The 26,978-nt window shown below is 42.8% G+C and overlaps 1 protein-coding gene across 2 annotated transcripts in view; it reads left to right on the forward strand.

Annotated features, from left to right (window-relative positions):
- The window catches only part of CNIH3 (cornichon family AMPA receptor auxiliary protein 3), a 300,156-nt gene that overhangs the window by 14,826 nt on the left and 258,352 nt on the right, over positions 1-26,978 (forward strand). The window contains exon 3 of one of the 2 annotated variants that reach the window (XM_023203655.1): positions 1,427-1,495. The exons of the other annotated variant lie outside the window; for it this stretch is intronic. Within the exon in view, the coding sequence (XP_023059423.1) occupies positions 1,427-1,495 (69 nt within the window). The remainder of the gene's footprint in view (positions 1-1,426; positions 1,496-26,978) is intronic. 2 annotated transcript variants of the gene reach the window in all.

Genomic DNA, 26,978 nt, shown 5'->3' on the forward strand with positions numbered 1-26,978 from the left:
TCAAAAAAAAAAAAAAAAAAAAAAAAAAAAAAAAAAAAAGAAACAGGTTTTCTTAAGATCCAGGCATGGTGCAATGGGTTGAATCTCTTAGTGGTACCAATTACGAGCATGTGATCTTGGTAAATTACTTTACCTTTTTAGCCTAAGTTTCATCATCTATAAAATACCTACCCCACTGGGTTGTTCTGAAGATGAAGTGAGATAAAGTTTGTAACACTGTTAGCATAGCTCTTGGCATAGAGAAAGCACTTAATAAATGGCAGTTACTACTATGGTTATTGTATTAGTCTGTTCTCATGCTGCTAATAAACATATACCCGAGACTGGGCAATTTATAAAGGCAAGAAGTTTAATTGATTCACAGTACCACATGGCTGGGGAGGCCTCACAATCATGGCAGAAGGTGAATGAGGAGCAAAGGCATGTCCTACATGGAGGCAGGCAAGAGAGAGCTTGTGCAGGGGAACTCCCTTTATAAAACCATCACATCTCATGAGACTTATTCACTACCATGAGAATAGCACAGGAAAGACCTGCCCCCATGATTCAATTGCCTCCCACCAGGTACCTCCCATGACATGTGGGGATTTGGGGAGCTACAATTCAAGATGAGATTTGAGTGGGGACACAGCCAAACCATATCAGTTATGATTGTAAGACCTGCCTGACTTCAGATTTGGAGGTGCCAGGGAGAAGCCCAGGAGGTTTTGTGTCTACAGTGTGTGTAATTTACGATTAAACATTCTGCTGTTTATTAAACAACATTCCTTTTCATTGAAACTCTTGAAAACGTGTAGGGGGTACCCATTTGCCAAAACTGATTACTTGCTTTGTTGGCTGTGACTGATGTGAGGAAAACAAAAAAAAATCCTTGCTATTAATATTAGTATTACTATTATTATTGATTATGATGACAACTTCTATTGCTACTACTACTACTAATTATTATTATTATTATTACTATTTAACTTTACCTAGATATTACCTGTATGTCTTAAGGTAGGAGAATACCACTAATACATTTCTGGCAAGTAAGAAGGGCCTGGTGAGGTTTACGAGATTTGTTTTTGGAGACAGAGTCTCGCTCTGTCACCCAGGCTGGACTGCAGTGGTGTGATCTTGGCTCACTGCAACCTTTGCCTTCTGGGTTCAAGTGATTCTTCTACCTCAGCCTCTTGAGAAGCTGGGACTACAAGCCTGTGCCACCATGCCTGGCTAATTTTTTGTAATTTTAGTGGAGATGGGATTTCACTATATTGGCCAGGCTGGTCTCAAACTCTTGGCCTTGAGTAATCTGCCCTCCTTGGCCTCCCAAAGTGCTGGGACTACAGGCATGAACCACTGTGCTTGGCCTATGTGATGTTTTTATTCAGGGTCTATAGTTTTGATTTTATGTCACTGATGGAGCATCTTTATTCTCTGGTAGGGAACAGGCTTCTTTTTACCCCCGTCATGCAAAAAGAGCACTGTGAAGCAGACCACAAATCCCAGGAAGGTAAGATTTACAATAACAAGAAATTGAGAAGACCTAGTGCAGGAAGTTAAGATGGGAAAACAGGTGCTTAATAACCAAGGATTCTCACTTAGAAGCAAACTTAACAGATAAGACCCCAATGACAAGTGTTCTTCACTGTGTATACTCAGTTTGAGGCAGGCACAGCAGGAAGATCAGGGTGTGAAATACTAGCACCTTTGTAAAGGCTGGTCAAGCCGGTAGCCACTGCCCTGCCTGGGGATAGAGAGCTCCTCACCAGAGGGTGCCGGAAGGAACTGGCTCTTCTTCGTGCAGCCCTGCATAATTCTTCCGGAGATAACTGTCTCACCCTTTTTTTGGCACATCAGCTACAGGCCCTCACTGCAGGAACAGTGATTTCAAACAACCTAATCCACAGGGCTAATCTTGGCTGGCAAATTCTATTTTTGCAAAGGTACATAATATAAAATAGAAAGATGAACATGCCGGGTTACATGCAAATTCATCTGTCCTCCCCTGTCTCCCTCCCTCTCTTCCTCCCTCCCTCCCTCCCTCCCTCCCTCCCTCCCTCCCTCCCTCCCTCCCTCCCTTCCCGCTTACCCCCCTTCCCCACTTTCCCTCTTTTCCTCCCTTCTCCCTTCCTCCCTTCCTTTGGAGTCTTACTCTGTCGCCCAGGCTAGAGTGCAGTGGCGCGATCTTGGCTCGCTGCAACCTCTGCCTCCTGGGTTAACTCAATTCTCCTGCCTCAGCCTCCCGAGTAGCTGGGATTACAGGCATGCACCACCACACCCAGTTAATTTTTGTATTTTCAGTAGAAACGGGTTTTCATCTTGTTGGCCAGGCTGGTCTCAAACTCCTGGCCTCAAATGATCTGCAAACTCCAGGCCTCAAGTGATCTGCCCACCTTAGCCTTCTGAAGTACTAGATTATAGGCATGAGCCACCACACCGGTTCCTTCCCTCCCTCCTCCCTCCCTCCCTTCCTTTCCTTCCTTCCTTCTTTCCTTCCTCCCTTTTCTTTCTTCCTTCCTTCCTCCCTCCCTTCCTTCCTTCCTTCCTTCCTAGTATATTTAATGTTGTTCTTTTCATTCCTTCCTCACTTTCCTTTCTTTCAAACACTAGGTGTTTTGCTTGGTGGCATTTGAGTCTAAATTTCTCTCACTGAGGAACAACATACATGTTGTCATCTGATTTGTGCTCTTTCTGGCATATGTTTGGATACGTCAGGGCTTCTGTTTATTTCCCTGGTTTTGTGCTGTCCTGATTTAAGGCTTAGATAAGGGTTAAGTTTAAAGCACGTTTAATCTGTGATACATTTCTCTAAATGAAGGAGTTCACATTTTTCTGGAGCCATTTAATTTCTGCCATAATTATTTCCCCACATAAATCATCCCTTGCTGAATTGTTCTGTGCGTTGGTTTTGCTGGTGCATCTTCTGCTATACTAGTTTATTCCAATGAATATGAACCACGGGTTTCTTTGTTTTGTTTTAATTCTGTGTTGGTGCCATACTAACCTGAGAACGTCAACAGTCAGGGAGGTGCCACTTGTGTGTCACCCTTGCTGGAATAATTGTGGATCGCAACCCTGGCTGCACGGTTAGAGTTACCTGGGAGCTTTTAGTAACCACCCGTACTTCACCTTCAAAGGCAAAGGGCCTCACTTTCAAAAGTTCTCATTTAATTGGCCTGGAAAGGTCTCAGGCTTTAGCCTATTCCCAGGGGATTCTGAGGTACAGTGAAAGTTGAGAACCGTGGCAAACCACACCACTTTCAGATCATTCTACAAGACTCAGCTCAGGTTGGTTTCCCCTGAGATGCTTTCTCTGACCGTCCTCCCACCCACCAAGCCCTGGCTCAGGGCCTTTTCTCTGTGTTCACAGAGGCACCCAGGCTATGCCTTCCTTCTAGTGCTATTCTTCTGTATTGTAATTTGTTTATTCTATCTTCTTTTTAAGTTTTAATATTTTTTATTTCAATAGCTTTTGGATTACACGTGGTTTTTGGTTACATGGATGAATTATACAGTAGCAACTTCGGAGACTTTCAGTGCCTCCATCACCCGCGTAGTGTATTCTGTCTTCTTTAAAAGCTTCTTGAGGTCGGGTACCATATTTTTTTTAAATCTTTGCTCCCTCTGCACTTAGTACATCTCTGGGCACATATGCACCAAGTGAATGTGTGAACCCGTGAAACAACACACAAACTGAACAAGAAGTTACCACAGTCAATTTACAAGTCAGGTTGTCCCATACTTGTACCTTTTCAACTACACTGACCATATCTTTTTATAGGACTGTTTTCTCAGGATGAGCCTGCTGTCTTGGTATGTCAGAGAGTTGCCTAGTCCTGGAGTCTTTGGAGCAGAGTTTAAAAGTACGAGCTTGTTTAAATTCTAGAGAGAGCAGAAGCAAATGCTGGTGCCCTGAACTGCCCACCACCGCAGAGCCTTTGAGAGGCTCATCCACCTCCCTGGATGTTCTGGTGACTGGGGCCTGAGGAGTCAAGCAGTTGCTATGTCCTTCCTGGGGATTTGTGTTAAGACAATTGTCATCTTCTTAGCCATGGTATATGTAGCATAACACATCTCGAGATTTCCCTGAAACTCTAGAATAGAAACCTGGTCTGATACTCCAGGACTGATTCCGGCACTGAAAAGACTGCAAATGAGTAGGATATATGCCAAATTCCTTAGAATACCAAGCTCTCTTCTAAAGAAGGCCAATTTTTAATAGGAGATTACCATGATGCCTTGTTTGAGAATCCATGTTGACCTTGCAGGGTCATTCCAGGGATTATTTTCAAAGAGCCTTCTTAGAATGAGCCTCTTTAAAGTAAACTCCATGCATACAGGAACTTTATTTTGCCCATCTCTGTATCTCCAGGGCATACGGTAGTGCTTGACACACAGGAGAGAGTCAATATATTAAATTAATAGGTGGATGGCCGAATATAAAGTTCTCTTAGCTCCATGTTAGAGCTCTGCTGCAATAAGCAGAGCTCTGCGCTGGGAAAGAGGACTGCAGACTTTTCATAGACACTCTCATGTCTGCAGTGGATGTGCTTTTACCCTAATAGGGGTTGAGAAACTCGTGGACAAACTTTGAACCATCACCACCATTCCTCATCACCCTTAAACAAATACACGAACTGAAGAGATGGTGTTAGTACCTAATTTTCTTTAAAGTCTGGTTTTGGGGAGAAGTGAGCCTCTAATTCTTGCTGATTTTCAGTCCCCATAAATTACTCTCTGCTTAGCTGTGGGTATCAGTCCTATTGGGACCAGGGCAGCAGTGTCACACAACTTGCCTTGGCCTTCTCCATCTAGATTAGCTAAGGGTTTAGGTTGGTTATAGCTTTCTCTGCACTTGGCTATTCAGGTCGTATTTACCATAAGAGTTAGCTTATACTAGAAATGATGGAGCAAGACCAAGGTCAGTTTCTGCAATTGAAATGAGGTCATGAGAACAGTCATTAAAAGCCTAGAGCTGCACTGTCCAGTGTGGTTGCTGTGATGGTTGACTTTATGTGTCAACCTGTCTGGATCAGAGATGCCCAGCTGTTTGAGTAACACTTATTTCGGGGTATGCCTATGATGGTATTTCCAGATGAGAGTGGCATTTAAATTGGTGGACTCAGTAAAGCAGATTGCCCTCCTGAATGTGAGTAGGCACCGTCGAATCTGTCAAGGGCCTGAATGGAACAGAAGGCAGAGGAAGGGAGAACTTGCCTCTTTTTCTGCCTGACTGCTTGAGCTGGGGCATCAATCTCCTCCTGTTCATAGACTGAGACTTACACTATTGGCTCCCCTGGTTCTCAGGCCTTCAGACTAGGAGGGAACTACACCACCAGCCTTCCTGGGTCTCCAGCTTGCAGACGGTAGATCATGAGACCTCTTAGCCTGTATGATTGCATGAGCCAGTTCTCAAAATTTTTCTTTCTCTATATGCATGTACGTGTATGCTTGTGTGTGTGAAAGATACAGATCACATATTGTATATTTTATGTGTGTGTACATATATACATGGTATATATGGAATTATACTATATTAAACAATATATGTAATATACACATCACATATTATACATTTTATGTGTGTGTACTCTTCATGCAGAAATGACAGGCAATATGTATATATATACAATATGTATGTACACACATAAAATATGTAATATGTGATATGTATAGTTTATATTATATATATTATTTAATGTGTATCTCCTGTTGGTTCTGTTTGTTGGGAGAACTTTGACTAACATAGTAGCTACTAGCCACATGTGGCTATTGAAATTGAAATGGATTAAAATTATGTATAACTAAAATTGATTTTCTCAGTCACAGTAGGCCACATTTTAAGTGCTTACTAGCCAATGTAGATAGTGACTACTCTGTTGGACAGTGCAGAATAGAATATTTCCATCCTTGTAGAAAGTTCTATTGACTAGTGCTAGTTTAGAGTACCCAAAGGCCAAGGCTATGTATCCAGTTGATAAACAGCAAGTCTTTCTCCCAGGGTGATTCAGCAACAGCTGCATCTTTGCCACATCTCCCCTAGCACCATTTACTATTATTATTTTGTTCTCTGTTGCTCAAGGATTCACCATGGCTTGGAAATGAAGGAAACAATTTCTCTGCTTCTACACTTGGTAAAAGTAAATAAAATTTTAGGACACCCTAAATTTATTATGCAGCACCCCACCTCTCAAGCCTTACATAGAAAGGCTTGAGCACAACACATTAAGCCTTACATAGAAAGATGTTGAAATTCTGTTAAGCTTCCCTAAGCTTTGTTGATATAAGTGATCCCACACTTCTACACTTAGGAACACTGACTTCCATTCTTTGGAATCTGTGTTTCCCAAGCAGGCTCATCCTCAACCTTTGCTCTTGAATAAACTCTTTTTAAAATAGATTCTGATCTTTTTATTATTTTAGATGGACAACTAGTTCACATAGAGATATGTAAAAGTTAAGTTGAACCACATGGAATTGCCTTTTTTGTGGATTAGAAAAGGCATTGAATTGAATATTGTCAGTTTCATAAGGTTCAGGCTAATACAAAGTGAGAAGAGTGATAGAGGTTCTGGGACAGGAAGTGCATGCATAGCTTGTGTTCCTTTTTCAGTCCCGGATTTGTGTACTGTGAGATGGGGATAATCCAGGTGGTTTCACCTTAAGGAATGATGGTTGACTGAACTCCTGCTTATTCCTTGCCTGCCACAGCTGCGTGAAGAGAGGCTCACGTGTGTTTATGGAGAATAGTTATGGGAGAGTTAGAGTACATACAGCTGTAAGAACCAGAAAGCCTGAAAACCAATGGCTTTATACATATTGCATTCTGAACAAGCAGACTGGAGGTGGTATTTCTGGATCGGATCAGTAATTCCACGTTGTCAGGGCACTAACTTGGCATCTCTGGTATTCTCTCAGCCTTCGCCCTACAGTCCACAAGATGGCTGCTGTGGCTCCAGGCATCACGTCCTCATACAACTACATCCAGAGGCAGGAACTGGGAATAGGCTTGGAGGTGACCAGGACAGCAAGTGGGCTGTCTGCATAAACCTTCCTTCCTCTTGGGAAGGAAAATCACCTCCCAAGTCGATCTTCTGTCTATCTTATTGATCAGAGAGTGTTATAAATCCACCCATTAAATAATCTGGACAAGGGGAGTGTGCCTATTGTCCTTGGTTTAGACTGGTTATGATTCATGCCCTGAAACTGGACATATTGCCAAGCAAGCGAAATTGAGATTTCATGAGCCAGGAAGAAGGGGTAAGGAAGATGAATATTGGGTGATAGGAGTTGTCACAAGTTTTTAAGATGCTTTCAATTAGTGAATAACTGTCGAGAATACCTTTTGTTTTCACCTGCCCAGTCTCCATTGTGCCTCCTTCAGAAACGCACACTGGGTTTTCTTTGGGTGTGAAGGGGCCTCTGTGCCCATGATTCCAGTGTGAGCACATGTTCTGAGCCAGGTCAGTGAGGCTTAATTTCAGAACTTCTGTTGGAACTCTTGGGAAAGACAAGTTCTCCCTGTCCTGGGTGTCTGAAAAGATAACAGGCTAGCCTGGAATTGCTGGGGGCTATTTTACCTGCCTACCTACCTGAATGAATGAATTAAGCTGACACAAAGGGGTAGTAGAGGGATGAGGAGAGGAGAACAGAGGGATGGTGAGAAACTTGGTCCAAATGAAATTGCTTGAGACCTGTATGCAGCTGTGACAGATGATTCAGTTACATTGCATAATAAATCTTTCCCCTCATCCCCCACCTTATTTTTTTCTTTTGTATGTAAGTTAGTTAGGGTTGCAAAAGATTACTGGCAGGAATCGGTACCTAGCAATGGAGTGTTACAAGTAATAGACCCTAAAATGTGGATTGGCAAATTGAAGGTAGAATGGAAAGCAATAAAGGTCTCCTATCCCTGGCTAAGAAGTTGGCAGTCTTTGTTATGCTCCAATAAAGCATATTAAATTGTTGCCTGTTCTCCCTTAGGACTCACAGCATATGCCATTGGAGACTGGGTCATTAAAGCACTTGATAGAACTTTTCAGGCTGTGGAGTGTGTAGGCTACTTCCTGAAGTTCTTAGTGAGTTCCTTTGAGAAAAACACAAACTTCTATCATCTGAAAGTTAAAAAAGAAGAAAAATTCATCTCTGATAAAAGAAGTCCTGTCTCTTTTGGTAGCTGAGAGCCAGACAACACTGTACTTTTCAGGGTTGGAAAAGGTGAGTTCTCTGTTACATGATGAAGCTCATTCCAGCAAAGACAGAGACACTGGAAACAGAATAGAAGATACTACTAAAATTGGGAAGGAGCTGAAGCCCGATTTTGACTCCTCCAGGACAGATGACAACTGGCAAAGTGCTCCTATGTGGAATATACAAACAACTTCAGCAAATAAATCAGTAAATCAGAAAAGGACAGTCAGTTCAATACAACAGTGAGAGGAAGAGATTGACAGGGCATTTCACAACAGAGGAGATCCAGATGACAATCAACAGGAAAAGTGCTCAGCCTCACCTGTCATCAGGGACATGTCTGGAAACAGCAAGGAGATCCCACTACACATTCTAGGAGAACAGCTAAAATCTAAAAAGCAACTGATCATATCAGTGTTAACGAATATGTGGAACTGTTGAACCCTCATCCTCTGCTGGTGGGAGTATAAAGAGGCCCACATACTTTGGCAAACAGTGTGGCATTATCTATTAAAGGCGAATGTATGCATACCTTACTACAAAGCAATTCCACTCCTAGGTCTATGTGTGCATATGTGTAAGAAAAAACACACAAAAAATGTGCTGACTTGGCACCATGGCTCAAGCGCTTAAGCCCAGTGTTTTGGGGAGCCTGACGCAGGAGTATTGTTTGATGCCAGGATTCGAGACTAGCCTGGGCAACATAGGAAGACTCCATATCTACAAAAAATAAAAAATAAAAATAAAATTAGATGGACATGGTAGTGTGTACTTGTAGTCCTAGCTACTTGGGAGGCTGAGGCAGGAGGATCACTTGAGTGCACGAGTTCAAGGTTATAGTGAGCTATGATTGGACCACTGCACTCCAGCCTGGGTGACAGAGAGGGACCCTGTCTCAAAAAAAAAGTTATTAGCAACATTGTTTGTAATAGTCCCAAATTGAGAAAGCCCAAATACCCATCAATGCAGAGTGGGTAAATACGTTGTGTGTAGTTTTGCAATGAACGCTTTGTAAATACACCGAACAAACTACTGCTATGTGCAACAACATGAAAGAATCTTGCAGATCTAATTTTGAGTGAAAGAAGCTTGATATGATGAAATACCATAGAGTCTCATTTATGTAAGATTCAAGACCAGGCAAAATGAATATATGGTGTTAGAAGTCAAGTGAATGGAGACCTTTGGGGACAAGGGAAAGGGTTAGTTATCGGAAGGGGAAAAGAGGGGCTTCTGAGGTCCTGGTTTTGTTCTATTTCTTGACCTGGCGATGGTTACACGGGAGTGCTTACTTTGTGATGATTTGTGTGGGCTGTAAGATGTGTGATTTCTGTACTTCTCTATATGTGTGTTACATGTCGGTAAAAATATTAAAAAGTCTTCTAATCATAGACTATGGAGGAAGAGATGGCTGTGAGACTACAAATCAGTGATTCATTAAAATAATAATTATCCCTGAGCTGCAGGGCAAGAGGCAGATTAGCAGGGCCTCCCCATTCCAGGCTGTAGTTTGAATTTCACTGATGCAGAGGATAAAGTGGAGGCCATTAAGCTGAGAAGGAGGGTGGAGCCCTGAGGCTGCTGCTAAGAAACAGAACTCCCAGGCCAGAGTCTAGATGAGGACACTGTCTCTTGCTTTGCCTAACGTCCCATGAAATGACCAGATGCAAATGGACTGAAAGAGTACTAAGTTATAAACTTCTTAGGGAATTGCTTTGCCAGAAAAATCCCAGCATGATTGAAAAAGGCCTCTGACTGGTCAGCCCAAGGTAAACCCCTGCTCTCAAATCTGCACCATCTGGAAATGGGTCACTAAAGGATCCTCCCAGGGTCCCACCTCAGAAGTGGAAATGGAGGACGACTGGCAAAGGGGACCTTCTCAGAGAGCAGAACCAGGGTTGTCAGATCGGCTGGTCAAGGACCTCAGTCCCTTGCTAGTGTGAGTCCTTGCTGTTCTTGTCCAGCAGACCATGATGTACATAAAGGACTGGTGATCACAGTAGGCTGTTTCCCCTTCTCATTTCCAAATGGGAAATTCTATTATATTCTGCTATTTTCTCTTCTGTCTTATACACTGAGTGTGTTGGGGTGATTTCCATTCATCATTTAGCCTCTAGGGTGTCAAACTGAATTGCTATATACAGATCACATTGATAGAAATCTGTATGACCTTGAGATCTTGGTCTTGGAGCTGGGTGCAAAAACAGGGCATAAGTTTGGGTTGTCTATGACTGTAGAGGGAATGACTTAATTTTTGGAAGTATGTAGTATAGTTGCATTATGTTAGGCAGGGATATTACTGAAAATGAACAAATGGAAAGAAGGATATGTATAGAAAATGAGAAGCCAAGGGGTGGGTTGTTGGGTATATTTGTTATTTTTGCCTTCAAGTATCAATTTCTTCCTCTTATGATAGTAGCTCCCTGATTTTCTTTTGGAGAAACAGTGTCTTCCCAACCCAGATTGTGTAGTTTATCCCTTTCCCTTGATCACAGTGGTTGATTCAGAGATAGGCAAGTGACTCAGGCCAGGAGCCCAGGCGATGAGATTGGATTCCAGAATGTTTGAGAATCTCCTGGGAGAGAAAAGTTCCCTTTGCACTGATGCTGTTAGATTATAGGATATAAATCTGTAGCCATTGGTTGTTCTCTTGCCATTACATAGGAAGTATCTGCCTAAATGTAGCCATTCAAGATGAAAACAAGGCAGGAAAAAAAGAGAGACCAAGTTTGATGTTGTAATCTAAGCTCTCATGTCAATTATGCTCCCGTACGTTTTAGTTGCATGGACCCCATAAATCTCATATTTTGCTTGAGATCACGTGAGTTGGGTTTCTGAAACTTTCAACTGAGAATCTTGTTATTGCGATCAGCTATGGGAAATGCATAAACACTTCCATGTGTTTTGCATATGTTTGGTGTCATGCCACTTTTAACTAAATGAAAGGAGAGTGGCTTTTACTGAAATGCCTAAGTTGCAGGCATTAACCCAGTAGGGGAAGATCTCGTTGGGTATATTCTTTGGTTTCCTTGCTTTGGCATCCAAGGGTTGGGAGCAGTCCATATCAGGAATTCATTGCTCAGGTCTACATAGCTTGTTTACCCCTCCTCCTAAGTGAAGAACATCAGACCTTCCATAGTCAGGGTGTGTCCTTGTGAATTTCCACCTGAGCCAGCTCACTGATGCATGGATGCCACAATGATGGCAGTATTTTCTGCTCTACACGCACATGTGACAGCAGCGTATTCTACCCAGAAAACGGGGTGGAGGCAGTAGCTTTGTGGGTCATCACCCTTGGGCCTAGAATGGCATGGAATATAGCAAGATCTGTGGTGTTCAAGGGTCAGGGATGTGTATTAGATTCAGTCTGAGTCACAAGGAGGTGAAACAGTGAGATTAGGGAAGGATGGAATCCTGGGAGTATGAATGGGAGGAGCCAAAAGCTGAGGAGATGGGGTATCAGAATAGGATCCAGAAAATATAGAATAAGAGTTAGAAATTGGCCAGGCAGAGGAGCCAGGAGACAGAGATGCTCTAAGGAGGCACTGGGCAGGCCCGCCATACGCTGGAGAATGGAGTTTGTGCTGCTTGAGGGTATGTTGAAGGGTTTGCCTGAGCTGTGTGCCACTACTAAGGTATCACCATGCATGGTGAGCTCTGTGGGGTTCTCTCTCATCCTCTGTTTCAGCCGGGCACTGTGTCACATGTATGTGCTCTAGATCAGAGACCAGAATGGGAGCACAGCAGATTCACTTAACTACAGTTACGTTTGCTGGTTTTTTCTATTACAAATGTATGTATTTTATCCTCCTACAAAACTTCAAATCAAAACTCCTCCTCAGCATCTGGCTAAGTAGGCCAAAAGTAGGTGCTTTCTAGGTTCTGAATGTTGGTGTCCCCCCAAATTCATATTTGAAACTGAATCCCGAATGTGATCGTATTAAGAAGTTGGGCCTTTTGGGAAGTGATTAAGCAACAAGGGCAGACTAATGAACCATGAATGGGATTAGTGTCCTCGTAAAAGACTGAAGAGAGCCTTTTCCCCCTTTGTGCCATGTGCGGACACAGCAACAAATTGCCATCTGTGAAGCAGAGAGCTCCCACCAGACACCAGAGCTGTTCATGCCTGATCTTGGACTTCCTGCCTCTGGAACGGTGAGAAATAGATTTCTTTTTTGGGGGTGGGAGAGCAGGTTCACTTTATTTATTTATTTATTGCAATGCAGCATTTATTTGGAAGGCTTTAGGTCTCAGTGTTACAAATTATCTCCACTGAGAAATAAATTTTTGTTGTTTATAAGCTACCTAGTCTAAGGCATTTTGTTATAGCAGCCTGTATTTTGTCATTCGTTCACTGCTACGAAGAAACACCTGAGACTGGGTAATTTATAAAAGGTTTAACTGGCCCATGGTTCTGCAGGCTGTACAGGAAGCACAGCGATGGCTTCTGCTTCTGGGAAGGCCTTTGGAAGCTTCCAATCATGGCGGAAGGCAAAGCATAAGCCTACACATGACATGGTGAACGCAGGAGCAAGAGAGAGGCAGGGAGGGGGCCACACACTTCTAAACGACCAGGTCTCATGAGACCAGGTCTCATGAGAACTCATTCACTATCATGAGGAAGCACTAAGCCATTCATGAGTGCTCTAGCCCCATGACCCAATCACTTCCCACCAGGCCCCGCCTCCAACATTGGGGATCACATTTCAACTGACATTTGGGCGGGTACAAATATCCGACAATATCACAGCCTGAACAGACTAAGACAGGGCTCAAAAAAGCTGATGAGTGTGAGTGCTCATTGTGTGTACCTGCAAAGTGTGTGGGGGACAGGTGCTTGGGGGACATGAAGATGAACCCTGCACAAATCTTGCTCACCAGGGGCCTGTACTGCTGAGGGAGGCATCACAGGCGCTCTAGCCTGCTGTCAATCCTGTGCTCTACTGACATTGTAAACAACTGCATTTATCACCTGTCTGTTCAAGGAATTGTGTGAGCCACTAAGATAATTTTTTAATTCCAGAAAGAGAGAAAGTACTGTTTCTTACTGCAGGAGACTTTATTTTCTTCATTTCACAAAAACACCAGGGAAATGGCTGTTGAATAAAATTGTGAACTTTGCCTGATGAGTGTTACTAAGGCAGCAGATCCTAAAATGGGGTCTGGTGTGTGCTCATATCAGGCTGTTTGATGAACACTTTGCTACTAGTTACTCTACTCTGTATTTATAGCACAACACGATTTTACTAAAACCCTATGACGGAATCTTATGCAGAATTTTATGCAAAGCGGTTTCTAGAAAGACTTTTAAAGTCATGGAAAAATGGCTTGGATACAACGGCAATAAAAACAGGACACACATATAGAGTTTGTAAAAAAAAAATATTTGAGATGATGGATATCCTAGTTACCCTGATCTGATCACTATACATTAGATGCATCAAAACAGTACTATGTATCCAATAAATATATAATTATGTGTCAATTACAAATATAAAAGTATCAAAATTATATATGTATATGGATATACCTATATCTATATCTATACAATAATAATACTTCTTTTAAAGTATATCTGAATAGCTGTATCTATCTCTATATATGTACACACACATAAGAGTTAAAGAAAAATCCTGGGCTGGGTGCAGTGGCTCATGCCTGTAATTCCCGCACTTTGGGAGGCTGAGGTAAGAGGATTGCTTGAGGCCAGGAGTTCAGGACCAGACTGGGCAACATGGCAGGACCCCTATGTCTATAAAAAATACAAAAAATTAGCCAGGTCTGATGGCATGTGCTTGTAGTTTGAGCTACTTGGGAAGCTGAGGTGTGACGATTGATTGAGCCTGGGAGGCCAAGGCTGAGGTATGCTATGATCATGTCACTGCACTCCAGCCTGGGTGACAGTGCAAGTCTCTGTTTCTAAAACAATAAAATAAAATAAACAAAATGCCTATTTTTTGAAATTTTATTTATTTATTTATGTATTTTTAAGAGACAAGGTCTTATTATGTTGCCCAGGTTGGAGTGCAGTGGTGTGATCATGGCTCACTGTAGCCTCAACCTCCTGAGCTCAAAGGATCCTCCTCTCTTAGCCACCTGAGTAGCTGGTACCATGGTGTGCATCACCACACCTGGCTAATTAAAACAATTTTTTTTAGACAGTTGGGGGCCTCGCTTTGTTGCCCATGCTGGTCTTGAACTCCTGGCTTCAAGTGATCCTCCCACCTCAGCCTCCTGGAGTGCTGGGATTATAGGCATGAGCCACGGCAGCTGGCCAATGCCTGGTGCTAATAGTAGTTACCTTTAGGTCATAGAGTTACAGGCAATTTGGGTTTTCTTCCTTTGTATTTTCAAATTTTCTATAATGATTATGTGTTGTTTTTCTACATGATTATATTTCATGGTCAGAATATAAAGACAAATTCATTTTTCAAAAGAATTACCTGAAGCCCATGAACAATAACAATGTATTTAACAATGTCCCATATGGAGCATACCACAAATATCCTACATTTTAGAGATTACCCAACTTGCGCATGGTCATTTAGGAAGCTAATGGTGGGATTAAGAATTGAATTTGGAGAATGTTGAGGTTCTTTGCTGTCTTCTTGAGAGCCCTTGCCCACGTGCCTATGGTAGGCAGACTGCTGTCGTCACTATTTCATGGCCTGTGTACCATTTGGGGGAAGAGGAGATGGAAACCGTGAGGGCAAGTCGGCCAGGGCAGCCTCCCCCAGGCAGCTCTCCCTGCTCCCACCCGAAATGGGAAAGCAGGGTGAGTCATAGGTCAGATGGCCTCCTGAATCTTGGTTTCCAGCTTGTTTAAGTTTGTAAGTTCAGAGCAACTGTTCAGCTTTGTTCTTGCTTTGTTTGTGTTACACTGGGATCCAGTCATCCATTGGCACAGAGACACAGTTTCCACTTTGATACAATCTGTGTCAGCCTGGCAGTTAATTTATTTAGCAGCATCGTAAGTTTTTTTTTTTTTTTTTTCCATAAAATCCAGCTCCTACAGGATTTTATCAGCATCTTTGCAAGAGAGGACGAATTCAAAAGAAAGTATAGGAGAAGAAACATTCAGTGTGAGCAGTGGAGGGATGCATAATTATATTATTCCATCTTACCAGGCCGGGGGTTTTGATGTGACACAAGGATGCTATCAAAGTAGTCAATATTAGCAAAAAGAGAGGGCTGTTTTGGAGATGGGCTGCTCCGAATGACCAGAAGGACCTATAGCCTCTTCTAGATTCACACACAACCCTAGTGAACGTATACTGCCCCTTCCAGGTGAAACTCAAATGCTAATGGGGGCAGTTGGTAGGATAGGACATACGAGGTGGGGAGGCAGAGAGGGAAGGTTATTTTCTAGTGCTCATCTGAGTGGGAACTGATAAGGGACTCCACAGGGAATATGAAGAAATGCTTTGTATGTTCCTCTGAACTCTAGTTAGGCCTAACCTGCTAAAAGTCAAACTTCATTTCTGATAACGGGCTGTAACTTCATGCCCTTGTAGGTGTAATGGACATAATGAAGGGTTAGAGACTTAGTCCTGAATTTTTACACACTGATGTAGGCATGGGAACCAAGACTGTTTTGGCCAACATGGACCTGAAGGTCCATGGAGGAGAGCCAGCTTGGTATTGCTGAGCGCTTGCTATATACTGGCATTGCTGAGCGCCTGCTGTTTGCTGGCCTTACATCGTGCTGTGGAGGCACGGAAAACAGTCTGCCTTCTGGGGCAGGAGAGGGCTGCACTTCTGGGAAGTCTGGAACCTGGGCAAATCTTCACCAAACGCACCCTCTGCAGTTCCCTGGGTCCTAGGGTAAGGTTGTTTCCAGGAGGAAAGCTGGAGGGGACTAGAGAATATGCTGTAAAATCTTGTTTCTATAAATCATTATGTAGTGTTATATTTTGTTTGTGCAGTTTCCATGTACCTCCATTCAGGAATTATTTCTCAGTAATTTATTATGTATAGGGTAAATTAAGTCCCATTAGTGAAGTCTCAAATTGCATTTGGCTGTTCCATTGTAACTACTCTTATGTTACCATTATCAATATTAACTAACATTTGTGTGTTCTAGGCTTTAGAGCTTAGGAACCATTTTCATGCACAGTATTACGTTTAATACAGCAAGCCTGTGAAGTGGGGATTAGTATCCACACTTTACAGATGAAAGGAGTGAGGCTGAGACACATCCAAAACCACACAGCTCTCAAGATGCTGAGTTGGAATTTTAAACCCTACATTTCTTCTTCTTCTTTTTTTTTTTTTTTTTTTTTAGATGGAGTTGCACTCTGTTGCCACATTGGAGTGCAGTGGTGCGATCTCGGCTCACTGCAACCTCTGCTTCCTGGGTTCAAGTTGTTCTCCTGCCTCAGCCTCCCAAGTAGTTGGGATTACAGGTGCCCGCCACCAGTTTTTTTAAATATTTTTAGTAGAGATGGGGTTTCACCATGTTGGCCAGGATGGTCTTGATCTCCTGACCTTGTGATCCACCTGCGTTGGCTTCCCAAAGTGTTGAGATTACAGGCGTGAGCCACTGGGCAGCCTAAACCCTACATTTCTTACTGTAAACTCAGCATTCTTTCCATCACATCATTCCATGACTCTCCTCTTTTGCCCCCTGGTATAAAATAAACTTTTCCTGGGCTAGGTGAGTAGGGCAGACTTCCTAGGCTTGGTATTGGGGGTTCAGGGTGTAGGGCCTCTCTTCATCTTCCAATTTCCTCTTCCTGTCATGTTGATTTGGAGACATCAAGGAAAAAGATTCAGGAATGTGGGAGTGGAGAAAGAGAATAGTGTACTCCGGTTGTAGTCACATCAGTTTCTTCATTTATTTAATAACCATTTATTAAATACCTGCTCTATGCCAAGTACTGCCCTAGGCACTGGGGGTGCAGTGGGGAAGATGGCAGGCATGAACCCTGCCCTCATGAAGCCTGGAACTCCGCGGAGCCTGGAACTCTATGGGGAAAACAGGGACTCAGTGAGTCATTAGTCACTCTACTGAATGTTATGAAGAGGTGCACTGTGTACCTTTATACAATACGGGGGTCTAAGACAGGAAGACCCCATCTATGGTGTCTGGAAGGGCTTTCTAGAGAGAGCAGTGTTAAAGCTGAGTGTGGAATTAGCGAAGTGAAGCTCTAGATCATAGGGAATGTGGTACTTTTGAAGAAATGAAAGGCCAGGACAACTGGAATGAGTCAAGGGAGGATTGTAGATCAATGGAGATGTGTTGGAACCAGGTGATGCAGAGAATGAAAGAATTTTAATCTTTATCCTAACAGTAATGGGAAACAATAGAAGGATTTTTAGCAGGGGTGTGACATGATTGGATTTAAATTTCAAAGTATGAATTTAACTGCACTGTGGAGAATACGCATGTGAGTTCTGGACCCAACTGTGAGACATCCAAGTGACTGAGGTGGGCAGGTGGAGCTCAGGAGAGGGTCTGCAGCACAGAGGCAGATGAGAGACAATTGGCACAAATAAAACAAACAAAACTGAGGAAGTCTATCTGGGGAAATGGTAGAGAGGTGAGGGAAGGCGTTCATTCACTCTATAAACATTTATTGCTCCTGATTGCTGGTGTTCTAGGTAGTTGGGCTGAAGAATAAAAAAGACAAACATTCCTCCATTGTGGGGCCTGTATTCTAGTAAGGAAAGGTAGAGGGTGGGGTGGGAGGGAAGTCAGACAATAAGTAACAGATCTATAGTTATAAAGATGTCCTTATAAGGTACAGTGCAGAAAGCCAAGCAGAGGAGGGTAAGGGGAGTGGGAACTCGGGGCATGGGTGGATTGCAATTTTAAATAGAGCAATCAGGGTAGGTTTCTCCAATAAGGTAAAGGAGAGAGCTGCAAACAAGAGCATTTCCTGCGCAAAGGCTCTAGGGAGTGTGAGGAACAGCACAGAGACCCAGTGTCTGAAGCCAGGAGATGAGGTCAGACAGAAAACAGGAGGTCTGGGCACAGAGGGCCTTGTGGGCTTTGGGTTTTACTCTGAGATGGGGAAGGCTGTGGAAGGTTTGAAGAAGAAGGGTGGGATGATGTGACAAGTAAGAGGACCACTCTCATAACTGTGTTAGGAACAGACCTTGTTGAGGGCAAGGTGGAAGCAGCACCAGCAGAGGCTCTTGCAGTCATCCAGGTGAGAGGTGATGGTGGCTCCCATCTGGGTGGTGGTAGGGAAAGTGGGCAGAAGTGATTGGATTCTGGGCCTGAGATCTAGCTTGGAGCCCAAGGTATTTGGGACAACCAACAGGTATTTATTAACATTTGCTAAATTGAGTGGAATAGACTCTACCTAACATAGTCACAATGTCAAATAATAGAAATATTTTTTGTTTTCAAGATCTTTTAAATGATCTAGGAGATAAAACTAAACGGAGTCAAGAATAACAAAAGCAGAAATAACACCATCACCAAACTGTATCTACTAAATGCTAAATGCTATAATAAAGACTTATGTATATCAGATTGACTGTTTTGCAGCTTTATGTGATTCAACTTAGTATTATCTAAGTTAACCATCGCAACCACCTTGTGAGTTTAGATTATTCCTGTTGTACAGACGAGGACATTGAGGCTCAGGAAAATTCAGTAGAGAAGCGGTGGCAATAAAACACAGGGCATAATGAGGGACTAAATAATACCATTTATATAATAAATATTATGTGAGTCTATTCAGGAGGAATTTATATGGGCTGGCATCATTTGGGAAGCTTCAGGGAACAGAGAAACCTGAGTTAGGCTGTGAGAAAAGGTTAGACTTTGTTGATTTGTAGAGGTGGAGAGGAGAATTACAAATAGAGGAAAATGCTCTGGCAAAGTCATAGAGTTGGGATACAGATTAAAGTATCAGAGACACCAGCGTAGGCAACACAGTAAAACCGTGTCTCTACAAAAAAAAAAAAGTAAAATTAGCTGAGAGCAGTGATGCACCCTTATATTCCTAGCTACTTGGGAGGCTGAGGTGGGGGGATTGCTTGAGCCTAGGAGTTCAAGATTACAATGAGCTCTGAAGAGTGAGACCCTGTCTCCAAAAAAAGAAATCAGAGAGAGGACAGTCTGGCTGAATTTAGGAGTCTATCTGCTGTATCAGTTTTCTAGTACTTTTGTAACAAATCACCACAAATTGGGTGGCTTAAAACAACAGAAATGTATTATCTCACAGTTCTGGGGGCTGGAAGTCTGCCATCAAGGTGTCAGCAGGACCATGCTCTCTCTGAAGCCTCGAGGGGAGAATCTGCTGTGTGCCCTTCTCTTAGCTTTTGGTGCTGCTAGCAATCTGTGGCCTGTCTTGCCTTATCCGTTTTCTGCCTTGTTATCACGTGGAGCTCTCCCTGCATGTCTGTCCCTGTGTTTCCTCTCCTCTTTTTATAATGACACCTGTCATACTGCATCAGGGCTTGCCCCATTTCTTCTCAACTTGATTACATTGGCAAGTTCCCATTTCCAAATAAGGTCACTTTCACAGGTACTGAGGGATAGAACTTGAACATAGGCTGGGAGCAGTGGTTTGCGCCTATAATCCCAGCACTTTGGGAGGCTGAGGCAGGTGGATTGCTTGAGCCCAGGAGTTTGAGACTAGCCTGGGCAACATGGTGAAACCCCGTCTTTACATAAACTACAAAAATTAGGTGGGCATGGTGGCACATGCCTGTGCTCCCAGCTACTCTAGAGGCTGAGATGGGACGACTACTTGAGCCTTGGAGGTTGAGGCTTCAGTAAGCCATGATCATGCCACTGCACTCTAGCCTGGGTGACAGAGCGAGACCCTGTTTCAAATAAAACAAAACAACAAAAAACCTTGAACTTATCTTCTTGGGGGAACACAATTCAACCATAACATCTGCTAAGCAAATTACTATGTGTTGAATGAATGCATGAAATGGATGACATGTGATTGTATATGAAGAGTGTAAATGGTTGAGACTACTGAGAGTCTGAAATGTCTGGTTGAGTTTGGAAAATGCTTTACCCAGGGTGGTAAAACTTGTTCATCAAAATGCTGGGAGTTGATTTTATAGGGTGAGGAATTGGAGGATTATAGTTTGTAATTTGGGATTTAAGACTTTTAGATCTTCAATCTGTCTGTAGATGTCCCCAGATTTTTATCTCTCGAATCTATAAAAAATGACTGTTAAAAATACCAGTTGCCAGCTTGGAACACCCAAGCAGCAAGTCTGTGGTCTTAGAACAGAGATTATTTTCCTTGAGTTAAAGTCTTTGGAAAAATCAGTAATGGACCCAGCAGAGAAGACATGGAAAAAATCAGTAGTGAGACTAGCATGAACATGGAGTCCTTTTCTATAACGGGAGAGTCTAAACATAGCTGCTATGATCATATATCACCACAGACAGTGTCTTCTACCTGCACCGCCTCAAGTTTTTTTTACAAACTTGACACATTACTTTCCTCACCTTTTCACAGCCACATTACAGGGACTGATCTGCAATGAGCGAGTCCTGGAGGTTGGTCTTTTTTTCCTAAGTATCTCTTGCCAATCCCCCAATGGCAGGTGCAGGTGCCACCCTGGCAGGTACTCATCAGCTGTAGGCAGCATGCCTTGCAGATTCAGCCTCTTCAGAAACACCAGGTACTCATAGACACCTACCAGCCTATACTTCTACGTCTGTCCATTCTGGGCTGAATTGTGTTTCCCCCCTTCAAAAGATATGTTGAAGTCCCAACCCCCAGCAACTCAGATGGGATGTTATTTGAAAATAGGCCCTTTGCAGATGAAGTCAACTTAAAGTGAGGTCATTAGGGCAGGCCCTAATCCAATAGGACTGGTGTCCTCATAAGAAGAGGGGAATCTGAACGTATGTGCAGTGAGGAGAACATCAAGAGAAGACAGAGGCACACAGGGAGAACACCATGCCATGACAGAGGAGGGCTGCAGCTGCAGCCAAGGATGCCAGTAAACACCAGGAGCTAGAATAAGCAAGAAAGGGTCCTCCCCTGCAGGGTTTAGAGAAAGCATAACCCTGCTGACACCTTGACTTCAGACTTCAGACTGCAAGAGAATAAGCTTATGTTGTTTCAAACCATCCAACATATAGTACTTTGTTACGGCATCCCTGAGAAACAAACGGACTGTCCCTTTCATCAAGATTTACCTGTCTGAAGTTTCATTTTCTAATGTTACTGTACTCAACTGAATTGACTTAGCAATTTAATTACTGTGAAGGGATTTACAGCTGCTGATGGCATAACAGGGGTGTGGGGGACTGCATGCTCTGTAGCAGGGACCTTGTCTGGCAGGTCACTGTCGAATGTAGTAACTGAGGAGAGTGGAATGAAGGGACACTACAAAGATGTGAATGGGGTAAGGGAAGCACCAAGGATGCAAGGGAGGGCTGCTGCCACTGGGGCTGGTAACAGTGGGTGCCATTAAATCCACCTCTAGGTGTGAAGGAGGCAGGGAAAGGGCCTATTCTCAGAGCTGGGGACAGCGGTAGTGTGGCTGCAGGAGATGGTTGCCTAGTGGAATCTGTGGCCTTCTGTAGAGGCACGGGACCACTGTCACCTGCAGCAAGGCAGGGAGGCAGCTAGAGGATAAACACGTGCTCTTTCTCTTGCCCTTCGGCTCTTTTGTTAACATCCCTTAGCCAGAAGCTGGAGGGTAAAGGAACCTGTAGATGCAGTCGTAAAGGTCAGCCTCCCTGGGATACAAAGAAGAGTGGACAGAAGTGGGGTCCCCCGGCAGGGGTGAGGATGGGAAATGTGTCCTGACAATGTCAGATGGGGCAAGGATCCATCTATCAGCAGCCTACCCCTCCCCACCTTCGATTTGACTTTCCAAGGATATGCCTAGTAGAAAAAGTCTCCCTTTCAAGCCTATTTGCATTTTGGTGACACCCCCCGCTTTTTTTTTTTAATTGTGGGAAATGACTGTCATAATTATTGTCTTTTTTTTTTTTTTTTTGAGATAGAGTTGCACTCTTGTTGCCCAGGCTGGAGTGCAATGGCACGATTTCGGCTCACTGCAACCTCCCCCTCCTGGGCTCAAGCGATTCTCCTGCCTCAGCCTCCTGAGTAGCTGGGATTACAAGCATGTGCCACCACGCCCAGCTAATTTTGTATTTTATAGTAGAGATGGGGTTTCTCCATGTTGATCAGGCTGGTCTCAAACTCCCGACCTCGGGTGATCTGCCCACCTTGGCTTCTCAAAGTGCTAGGATTACAGGCATGAGCCACTGTGCCTTGCCCATAATGGTTTTAATTGTGGGAAATGCTAAGTCATAATGTAGAGCCCTTTAATGCTCCAAGGTGATGGGGCAGAGATGGGACAGACGAAACAAAATGGGATAGACAATGGTGGTCTTGCTAGCTCAGAGGCAAAGATTGTCAGAAGAAAGACACTGACTAGGGACAAAGTTAGAAAGAAAGAATCATATCAAAGGAAAAGAAGTGAGGGGGATTCCAGTTAGTGGAGAGAAAGTGCTAGAGAAAGACTTGGGAAGATGACTGGACTCAATCCTGAGGGAAGAGATTAGTGTAAGGAATTTCTGGACGTGAGAATTGGAGAGGGCAAAACAGCGTCTTCCTTACAGGATTGTGGTGAGGAGCAAATGAATCAATGCATGGGCAAGGGATGGTCGCATCTGTGAGAGGAAATTCAATTTCGGGACCCCAAAATCCTACGCCAAAGAGAAAAGTCAAGCTGGGAACTTCATCAGGCAAACCTGCCTCCCATTTTATTGGTAAATAAGATAGCTACAAAGATTTTTTTAAAAAGAAAAAAACTACATACCTCCGTCACAATTTGCCCACAAGGAAATTCCTTGTGGACCTTAAGATCTTTACCCTAAAACAGTTCTGTTGAATTTCACTTTGGCAATGTAAGTTGATAGCTGATCTTCACAGCTGTGGGACAAAGGACAGAACTCAAAGTCATCCCTCTGCCCACCTGAGACAAATGCATATCTGATTGCTTTCTCTGCCTTATTGTTTATGCAAAACTGCAGATTCACTAAGGCTAAGTGACCATTCCTCTACCCACCCCTCACAAGTAAATCGTGTATTCAGTGAAAGGCTGATCAAAGACTCAGAAGAATGCAACCATTTGTCTCTTACCCACCTATGATCTGGAAGGCCCCGGCCCCGTGCTTGAGTTGTCCTGCCTTTCCAGACCAAACCAATGTACCTCTTACACATATTGATTGATATCTCATGTCTCTCTAAATGCATAAAATCAAGCTGTGCCCCAACCACCAGGGCACACATTGTCAGGACCTCCTGAGGCTGTGTCACAGGTGTGTCCTTAACCTTGGCAAAATAAACTTTCTAAATTGATCGAGACCTGTGGTTCACACATATAAAGCACTGTATGCATATAAAATGTATAACAGCAGCAGCAATTATAAGAACAATAATGGACATCTAGTTTGGGATACAGGGAGATGCTGGATTAATTTCAGCTTAACTGATAGATAGTGCATGATAGTGCATTGTCAGTACCATCCATAATAAGCAAAAGGAACTTTATTTTCTCAACTAAAGGGAGAGGACCCAGGATATGAAGTGGAGTAGAGTAGAAATCAGACACACTACTTTTTTTTTTTTTTTTTTTTTTTGAGACAGAGTCTCACTCTGTCACCCAGACTGGAGTGTAATGGCGTGATCTCGGCTCACTGTAACCTCCACCTCCCAAGTTCAAGCGATTCTGCCTCAGCCTCCCGAGTAATTGGGATTACAGGCGCCTGCCACCATGCCTGGCTAATTTTTTGTATTTTTAGTGGAGATGGGGTTTCACCATGTAGGCCAGGCTGGTTTTGAACTCCTGACCTGAAGTGATCTGTCCACATCAGCCTCCCAAAGTGCTAGGATTACAGGCATGAGCCACTGCGCCTGGCTCAGATATGTTAATTAAAGTGGAAAAGTTTGTAACTTCAGCTTTACTGAGCTTTTAGATTCATTCTCTGCTTAATTCATCCCATAAGAGTCTCAGGAATGTGGTAGTTTTCTGCACCATAACTGACCAAGATGAGTCTCTTATGAGTATGGAGGAGAGCTTGGGGACAGAATTCTGTTCCTAAGGACAGACCCTGTTTAAGTCTTTTGATGTGGTCACAGTACTGAATGAGATTGCTACATATACAGGTAGCAATCTTGAAGAGCTTTTATTTGGTGGAGTTTTCAAACCCCATGCCTCCCTGTACCCTATCCTTTAGCTGTGAGGAAGAACAACTACCTCTTTACCACATCTTGGACAATGCCTTCTCTATGATTCTTCCTGCCTACTCCTTCTTCTCTCTCTCTTTTAAAAATTTTTTTTAAGACACAAGGTCTTGTGTGTTGCCCAGGCTGGAGTATAGTGGTGTAATCAGAGCTCACTGTAACCTCAGCTCCTGGGCTTATGTGATCCTCCCACCTCAGCCTCCTGAGTAGCTGGGACTGCAGGTATGGCCACCTAGCCCAGCTAATTAAAAAAAAATTTTTTTTTTTTTTTTTTTTTTTTTTTTTTTTTTGTGGAGATAGTGTTTCATGTTGCCCAGGCTGGTCTCAAACTCCTGGTCTCAAGTGATTTTCCTGCCTCAGCCTCCCAAAGTGCTGGGATTACAGGCGTAAGCCCATTGTGCCTGGCCTGTACTTACTGTTTAAATGTATCTTTCCTCAAAGTTTTATCTTCCCATCTTTTCCCGCTCAGATTTTCTGTCTGAGGGGGCTCACCTATATTCATCTCTAAATTTGTTGTGGCTAACACAGATTTCCAGTGGTCTCCTGGACATCTTCCCATGCATTTCTCTTCCATAACTAAAACTTAGCACATTTAATTTAACATGTCATCCTGCATACTGCTCCTCTTGCCGTATTTACTCATCATGGCTACTGGGACTTCTGTCCTTGCTTTCACTTGGGCCAGAAGCCTCAGTCACCTTCCATTTCTTGTTCTCCATTCTCTTTAAACTCCAGGGTCTCTTGACATCCAAATCATCAGTTGCCAAGTTCTGTCCTTTCTTCCTTTGAGCTTTCTTCTCAGTCCAATACCTTGATTCTGCTATAATTTAAGTACTTTTTGACTCTTCTGGATTATTTCAATAGCTTCATGACATATCAAATTTCCAACTTCGACATTTTCTTCATTGTCACATGAGTTATCTTTCTCTCTGGTCCAGGTCAGATAGTTTTACCTCCTCAGAATCGTCAGTGGCTCCTTGCTGCCCAAGATACCTGGTTCAGTTCCTGGCTGGGACTTTACAACCCTCTAGGATTCAGTCCCAACCTACCCCATGCCTTCCTTACGCACCATGCTGGTCACTGCCCCGTACTGGTCACACTGCACTACTTGCCCTTCACTGAATATGCCATTCATAACTCCATGTTTTCGCTTATGCTATCCGTGAGAGGTAGACCCACCTCTCTACCTTTCCCTGTGCCACCTAGGTAGAACGAATCATTCCCTTCTTTGTCTTTCTGTATTTTGAACTTTGTTTTTCTGTATTTTCCGTATTCTGTGTTTCTATATTTTGCTTACTTTTCTATTCTAGTACTTCTTCTCAGAAGTACTATATGCTTTATATTATAGTTAATTGCCTTCCCTCCAGATTGTAAGCTCCTTGAGGGTGCACTGAATTTTATTCCTTTCTGTATTCCTGTAACATTGATCACACAGAACTTTACACATAGTAAGACTCTCAATAAACGTCAACGAATGAATGGATACTATTCACAGCACATAACGTGGGTAATTGGGAGGCTGGCCTTGAAGTATGTCTCATAGCTTCAAAATTTCTGATCTTTCTTCCCCATAGCTAAAAGTTCAAAAGAAAATCATTTAATTCCTGGGGAAGTATCTTACAGGCCAATTTAAGTGGAAATGCAGCTGCACTCTCGTTCCATTTTGCTCCTGTGGTTTTGTCTCATGGCCCTGACTTGAAATTTCAGTTGGAGACTTGAAATGCAACCAAAGTAGTTTCTTCTGTGTCACCCAATAATAAGGCTTTCTAAACCCTTCAATTTCACTCAAACATTTATCTTGAAAATCAGCTCTGCTGCAAAATGGGTCTAATTCAACTGCCACCCATGCGGATGTAGTTGTGATGACGAGTTTAAATGGGACATTTTTAGGCTCTCCAATATGTCAACAAGTTAAGAGTTTCATTCATTTAAAAAATGTAAATAAATGCAGCTGCATCTGGCTATATGGACTTTAAAGTGAGATCATGGTGCTAAACCAAGTGACAAAATGCTCCAAACTGAGGGAGATACCCAGCTTTGAAGATAATTTAAGAAGCATTAATAAATATATTTAGAAAACTCATGCAGCCAAATCCCTACCTCCAGCTCATCTTTTTTTACTCTGTAAGCTAGCAGAATTCATAAAGACAGCTTAAGAACAACAAATAAAGAACTGGCTGCTTGCCAAAACCAATTAAGTGGTGAGAAAAGGAAGTCACATGCATTAAACTTGCATGTTGGAATTCTCCATTATTGGACTTAAAATAATTATACAATTTCATACTTAAAATAATTATACAATTTTCCATTTCTCATTAAAATATGTTAATTGAATTAAACAGTGTTCAACTTTTGAAAACTAGATTTCCAGAAATCAGTTTGGAAGTCTGTTTGCTTGAAGGTAGAACGCATTTTCTCATAAAAACGGTATTATCAATGCAGGTAGGTACCCAGGTTAGCCCACTAAAGTCATTCATACTCATTTATATTGATGCCATATCATGTATTTACAAGAAAAAAATTAGTAAAAAATTCCATTGCCATATTAGCATTTATGTAAGTAATTTAATCTCCCATCTCTGAAATTTATTAAGAAAGGTTTTCATTTTT

Source organism: Piliocolobus tephrosceles, chromosome 1, assembly GCF_002776525.5.
Source record: "Piliocolobus tephrosceles isolate RC106 chromosome 1, ASM277652v3, whole genome shotgun sequence".
NCBI classification, from domain to species: Eukaryota; Metazoa; Chordata; class Mammalia; order Primates; family Cercopithecidae; genus Piliocolobus; species Piliocolobus tephrosceles.